Source organism: Apodemus sylvaticus, chromosome 4, assembly GCF_947179515.1.
Source record: "Apodemus sylvaticus chromosome 4, mApoSyl1.1, whole genome shotgun sequence".
Taxonomy (NCBI): Eukaryota; Metazoa; Chordata; class Mammalia; order Rodentia; family Muridae; genus Apodemus; species Apodemus sylvaticus.
The window spans coordinates 140,469,852-140,477,038 of record NC_067475.1 but is presented as its reverse complement, the minus strand read 5'-3'; the positions used below and the strand labels follow the sequence as shown (position 1 = coordinate 140,477,038).

The window sequence follows — 7,187 nt, the reverse complement described above, 5'->3', positions numbered from 1 at the left end:
GGTTTTCCTTTGTTCTTGGGAAACTGCTATGGAGACTTTCTCTGGAAAGGTGCCTTTGGCCTCTCCCTTCAGATCCCTCTCAGAGGTAATCTCTGCCTCTCTCTCCCCACCCCCTGTAAGTCTCACTCTGAATGAAGCTCCTCTCCAGGTGATAAAGACAAGTGTCACATTCCCTTAAGGCCCCTGCGCTTAGCTTAGGTCATCTATATTGCAAGTTTCTGCCTAATGTTCTTCCTTCCATGCTGACAGGCCCCACACATGGCATCAAAGCTCCTTCTGCCAGGAAACCTCACTTCCTAAAGGGGACGACTATATGCTATTTGTCAGCGTTCTTTTAGTCAAAATGACCGAGGTGATTTTTTTTTATTACAGGTTCAGCTCTTTATTGGACATGTTAACAAACACAGTTTAGTCAAAAAGACCAAAGCCCGTGTCATCTTCCGAGTCCTCAGACTCTTCCTTCTTGGCTTCCGCATGTGCAGCAGCAGTGGGTGGGGCAGGACCAGCAGTAGGTGTGGCTCCAGCTGCCTGAGGGGGAGGCCCACCAGTCTCTCCATTGCAGATGAGGCTCCTCCCAATGTTGACAATGGCCAGAGCCTTTGCAAACAAGCCAGGCCAGAACGGTTCAACACTGACACCAGCTGCTTTAATGACGTCATTGATCTTATCCTCTGTGACCAAGGTCAGTCGTAGGTCATAGTGCAGGATGAGGGCGGAGTAGACCCAGGCGATCTCAGAGCCGATCTCAGAGACGGAAGCCATGTTGTGGACCTCCAGCACGTTGCTAGTCACTAGATGAAGTGAGGGCCTCACCCCAAGGCGGCCTTAGCTTCCTCGGAAGAACCGAGCACCTGGTGGAAGCTGAGAAAAGGCGATCATTATTTCTATTATTATTTTGTTTAACAGTAACAACCCAGGCTATCTGATTTAACACAGTTCAATATTAAATGTATTATTCATTAGAAATGTTGCGTGTTTTTATATTTTTCTTATATATGTTTGTATGTTGCATATAATAGCAAAGCATACTCCTTACTGCCCAGTACTCACTGAAAAACTAGGTGACTTAATAGTGTATCTATTCGTCTGAGTCTACTATAGTCAGAAAGGCCTATGTCAGCATCTGGGCTTGTGCTCTGTTGGTAGAAAGATTGCCTAACACACATGAAGCCCTGGATTTAACCCCCAGTATCATATACTCAGGGTGGTGTTGCGTTCTGAAGTCGAATACTCAGGAGGTTGAGGCAGGAAGATTAGAAACTCAAAGTCAACCTTAGTTATAAAGCTAGTACAAGGCTAGCTTGGGCTGCATGAGACCTAGCTTCAAGGGGAAAAAGTAGTATTTGATGTACTAAATAAAATCGCTCTGAAAATGTTGTATATGCTAAGCATTAATTTTAAATATGCATAGAAAAGATCTAGGGAGAAATGTATTAATATTTTAGCCATGATCACATGCATAATGCTGTCTTTGTATCTCACATAAAGCATGCTTTATATTATTACACTTTTTTAAGAAAGAAGAATTAAAATTACATAAAATGAAAAGGTGAAGAAAATAAAAATCCTACCCAGGTCCCCTTGGTAGTGGTAGTAGTTTTCCCACTGGCTTGAACTCAGACATTTTCAAAAGGAGTCCTATCAGCCTAGAGTCCTGGAAGCCGTCATATCTCTCCAGCCCCAGGGGAATTTTGGCCAAAAACCCTTGACTGTCTACTTGCATGTTTGAAAAGTAAAACAGGGGCTTTGGATTCATCCTCCAGCTCTTCCTGGTCCCTAAATCTATGAATCTTGATGGCGAGTGTGTGCCTCACGTCACTGATTTCAGATGCAGTCAGAGAGATACTTTACATGAATCAAGGGCAAAATGTCAGGCAGGAAAAGACAGACACAGGAATTAATGCATTTGCCTCAGTTGGCCTGTGGCAGGGAAGAAGAGCTGGCCCGTCAGGGAAGAGGAGGCGGTGGTTTTGCCACTGAATTCATTGCATCCTCAGATTCTTGGCTCTCATTAGTCTTTGTAGAGGCACGAGTTTCCTAGACTATTTGTCATGTGTGTCAGGTTGTCACAAGAAGCAATGCCTTTAATGTGGGGCTTTGATGTCCTGCACCAACACAAGACCTGTGGCTTGGGCTGGAGTGATGGCTTAGTGGGTCGATTTGGCTGCTGCACAAACCTGACAGCTTGAGTTCAGTCCCTAAATCCCACGGAGAGAACCAACTCCTGAAAGTCATCCTCAGACCTCTACAAATCATAGAAACCACCCCCCCATGCCCACACTCACTTGTCTCTCCTACACACACACTGTAGCCACCATCAACCAACCTCAGTCCTTCCCGCCTTGCACAAAGTAATTCACAACACAGCATCCACAGATGCAGTGTTTCAAACCAAAGGCGACTCTGGGCCAAGTCACCTACTCAGAACTGGAACAAAGCACAGCATCTCTATAGCACCTCTTGGCAAATGCATGTTACAAGCCCTAGAATAGCCTCAATGTATTCTCCCAGTTAAACCACTTTGGGGATACAGCAGTCAATTAAGGAAACAAAGCGATTAGGTGAGAAAGGTTGGGTGTGGTCAGAGGAGCCAAAAGAGAGACCAAGAACTCACAATCAGCATGTCAAGTTTTGGGTTGGCTGAGGTCTGAGGGGGCTTCCCTGGAAGGCAGAAGTTAACCAGAGGTCGACAACATATGACTGAAGTACATTTCCTATCTTTAGTGGCCTTCACTAATGACATAAATGCGGTCTTCAGTCATGAAACTGTTTAGCCTTTCAAAGATCCTACCAGGATCATTCACTGGAGAGGATCTACAGTTGCTGGCCCTGCTCTGCCTCCTGAGCTGTTGGAGGATGCAAAGAATAGTTCACGGTGTTGTAGCTCTCACGGAGGCTCATGGAAGCCACGCCCACCCATGGCAACAGGTACCCGGGGCAGAATAGCACTCTAGGGCAGGGATGTTTACAGCCACCAATCCTGACTCTCCTCCCATAGAAGGTGCAAGGGAACAGATACCCTCCGCAAGAAGGCAGAGACAAAGCTAAAATGTCTGAAAGAAGACATTCCCTGGTGAATCTGTGAGCACTGAAAAGCCAGTGATGAAGAAGACGTCACTGCAAATTCCCAGGGCCAGGCTCCACCAGCTGGGGACTTACTTCAGCTCATGACTGAGCATCTCTGGGACGTTATGAGTTGTGGGTGGAGCCCATCTTTCCCCAGCCACACACTGCCTCTGGGAGGCTCATCAGCACACTGAAGTGGTTCGGGGCCACACTGCTATTCCCTGTCAGAGGAGGCCTCAGTGGTCATCCTCCAGATCAGCTACAGCTGGATTTCCTGCTTCCTGAATCTGAATTTGGTGTTTCCCGAAATGCTGGTTTCAGCTGACATCTTCATTTCCCTCATCTGTCATAGTCACTTCAAATGACAGCTCAATGTGGCTTCCTTGCTGTCCAAGAGTATCATCTCCGTGGCCATCACTCTGGGGCCAGCTATCATACCCTGTCATCAACCTGTAGGACAGCTTTTTCCCTGACTTTACTTCTACCCTCCTCCCATCTGTTTTCCACACATCTGTCTAAAGCTTTCTCTGAATACACCTGGACTTTTTGTTGACCATCTGCTGCTCGAAGGTTTTACCTGACCTTCAGTCACCCTTCAAATGGAATCCAGCCCCCGCTCTGGTGTGCTAGCTGTGTACGGTGGGACCCTTCCACCCCTTCACAGAGGGCCACACTCGTTTCTGTCCTCACGATGCTAATCATCTCACAGGATAGTTTCCATGATGTCTCATGGCCTTTACTCCCACTGTTACCTCATCTCCACAATCCTTGTGTGAAGGACTCTGACCTACCAGTTAATCCCCATGCTCTTGGTGGGCCTCTTCCCACCCCCAGCCACGCCCATTTCAAGCTACAAAGTGAAAGTGAGCGTTCTCTGGTCACTTGTGTGAAGTATGCATGGTGGTTTCTGTCTGTGATGGGGGTCCTGATCACTTTAGTCTTGCTGTTATTTTCTGTGTTGCTATTTGATTACTGTTCGTCATCTCATCTAGATTATGAACTCTAATGGAGCAGGGGTCCTGATCATTCCCTTTACATCGTTCGTCTGGCGTGGCACATAGCAGGTGCTGATTAAATTAACCAGTTACAGACACAGCGACTTATCCCTATTAAGCTGTTAGGGAACCAATCTGATTAACCTGATTGAACTCAGCCATATTATTTTGCTCCCTCCACTTGGTTGTAAATAGAGTTTATCACTGCTAAAGAAGTAGAAAGGCCCGTCCCAATTTTAGGTGAGCATCTGAAGTTATTGGTCACATAGTATTTCCTCTAGAAGGGTTGATTGTTGAGCACAGAAAATACTAATTATATTCATTTATGGTAGCTGTCCTCCATTTTATAGCCAATTACCTTGGAGCTCAGTAACATTTATGAATGCCATTAACCATGTGTCACTGCTACAAACTACAGCTCAACCATTACAGTGTGCATGTATTAACACTTCAGAAAACAACGTATCCACCACACAGACTGTTATGCCATCACAGGTGGCTATTGTTATATAAACAGAGTAGCAACGATGTTTATGATTCATTTTAGACAAGGCCAGAATACAAAATTACCCTGGTGTGTAATTAAAACTATTAACGTATGTATACGAATTTGGAACAATTACCAGAAACAAGAAAAACACAGGTTGGCTTTCTAGAATCTTAAATTTATGTCAGATTGTTTTAAAATTATGTTAACTCTCTTGGAACGATGTTGACGAATGCTAAGCTCAGAGGGGAGATGGCGTGTAAGAGGGGATGCTGGCGTGTGCCTCCATGGGCAGAGGGACCAGACTCCTGGGGTCTGGTGTGAGTGAGTGCGAGTTAGAACAGGGAAACAGCACGGGCAGCACATTTACAGTGAGCGCAGCAGGATGAACTGAGGGATTAAGATGGCTTTGCATGTTTTGTACAGAACATTGCCAACGATGTTTTGTTCAGTTAATCTCTTTAAAAAGAAAATGTGTGTGTACTATACTACCATTTCTGGTGTCTTAAAACTGAATCTTTAACAGTTTTACATACACACACATACACATATATCTGTGTATGTATATATGGTGTATATGTATAGGTGCGTGTGTGTGTATAGTGTCTTTCTTGATCATATCTTCCTCCAACTCCCATTTCTATTCCTCCAGCCTCCCCTAAAATATACTTCTCTCATTATTGCCTGTCCCCCTTCTCCTGCTTTAGATAACCCTCTGCATGTCATTAGTACTGTTTGGATGATCATAGGTAACCAACCAGCAGTCACACCCGCACTACCACTTTTGTAATCAAAAATAGTGTGTTTGTGTGTATATGTGCGTTTGCATATGTTATGTGTGTGTGTGTTTGAGTGTATGCATGTTTGTTTGTGTGTGTGTGTGTGTGTGTGTTTGAGTGCATGCACGTTTGTGTGTGTGTGTTTGAATGCATGTGTGTTTGTGTGTGTGAATATGTGTGTGAATATGTGTGAATGTGTGTGTGTTTGAGTGCATGTGTGTGTATATGTGTGTGTGTGAATGGGTGTGTGTGTGCTTGAGTGTATGTGCTCCACATATGTACAGGTATCTAGGAAAGCCCAAGGGCACTGGATGCCCTGGAACTCAGTTACAGACAATTGTGAGCCACCTGATGTGTGTGCTGGGAACTGAACCTGACTCCTTTGCAAGAGCAGGAAGCACTCCTAACTACAGAGCCATCTCTCTAGCGCTTATACCACTATGTTTCAGAAGCAAAGTTAAACACGGACATCAGAGCATGTGATGCACACCCTTTTCATGGTTATGTCTACATACAAATTTTCATGAGTCATAGATTTGCATAACTCTACATTAAATGTCTATCTTGTTAGTATATATTGTACACACATGTGTTTCCAACAAAGATATACATAGAAAGTTAAAGAATACACTGATAATAAGAGTTGCCTCTAGGGAAGAAAACTTAAGGAACAGGGAATTGAAGGCTGAGTGAACCACTTGTCTTGCCATATAATCTTCATTCTGTCTAAAATATTTACCACAAGTATACATCACCTATTATTCAAGCTATGGTTAAGTCATGCTCACTAAAGATGGACAGCAAGTCTTAAGAACCCAATATAAGTATATAATGAAGTAAATTATATTAAATGTGTTTAATTAGCAAACTGAAAATATAATACAATTAGAGATAAGATAGATATAATAGGTGTTAAATGCTGTCTAAAATGCACCCTGAACATTTTATGAGGCACAAGAGGGCAAAGATGCATTTAAACAAGTATAAGATGCCATAATCTGTATCAGTTAGCTGTGGCTGTTGTAAAAAAAACACCACCGACTGAGTAGGTTACAGAGTAGAAATTTACTTTATCACACTAAAGACTAGATGACCAAGATCAACATGCTACAGACTGGGCTCTCCTAAGGACTTCTTCCAGTGAGTCAACTTCTTCCTGTGTCTTCCCATGGTCTCTGTACATTCATACCCTGAGCCTCTCCTCGCTTTCAAATTTACCTGTTAGTAAAGACAGCACAAGAGTGAGTGAGAGGGCTGGAGAGATGGCTCAGCGATTAAGAGCACTGACTGCTCTTCTGAAGGTCCTGAGTTCAAATCCCAGCAACCACATGATGGCTCACAACCATCTGTAATGAGATCTGATGCCCTCTTCTGGGAGTGTCTGAAGACAGCTACAATGTACTTACATATAATAAATAAATAAATAAATCTTTTAAAAAAAAGAGTGAATGAGAGCCCACCTTAATTCCCTGGATTAATTTAATTATCTTTGAAATATCCAAATTCTTATCTGTATCCAAATTCCATGAATCCTAGTGCTACAGGTTAAGGTTTCCACACACAAACTCTAGGAACACAGTTCATTCCATGGCATTGTTCTTGAGGAATAGTCAACTTAGTGACATTAACCATAAGTTCCTGGGGTTTGTTGTTGTTGTTTTTTTTATGTACCAAAGTAAATAATAATATTGAGTCAGCTGAGGCTTGTTAGGGCAGTGGCATCTTCCCAGGGACAATCTATTTTTTAAAAGTAAAAATGAGGGCCTGAGAGATGGGTCAGCATTCAAGAGCATTTGCTGCTCTTGTAGAGGACCCAGGACCCAGGACCCAGGACCCAGGACCCAGGACCCAGGACCCAGG

General features: G+C 43.7%; 1 protein-coding gene across 2 annotated transcripts; it reads right to left on the bottom strand.

Annotated features, from left to right (window-relative positions):
• Positions 1-408: 408 nt before the first annotated feature.
• Positions 409-762, bottom strand: LOC127682402 (60S acidic ribosomal protein P1-like). 2 transcript variants are annotated; one of them, XM_052178785.1, is made up of 2 exons: positions 679-762; positions 409-597 (listed from the first exon to the last, which is right to left on the bottom strand). In XM_052178785.1, the coding sequence occupies exons 1-2, from the start codon at positions 760-762 to the stop codon at positions 409-411; spliced, it is 273 nt and encodes a 90-aa protein (XP_052034745.1). The 2 variants fall into 2 exon arrangements, with proteins under 2 accessions (XP_052034745.1, XP_052034744.1); XM_052178784.1 differs by having other exon boundaries at positions 409-762.
• Between the last annotated feature and the right edge of the window lie 6,425 nt (positions 763-7,187).

Bases quoted from the DNA above. Each gene is read 5' to 3' on its own strand.
- LOC127682402 (XM_052178784.1), bottom strand. From the start codon at position 762: ATGGCTTCCGTCTCTGAGATCGGCTCTGAGATCGCCTGGGTCTACTCC.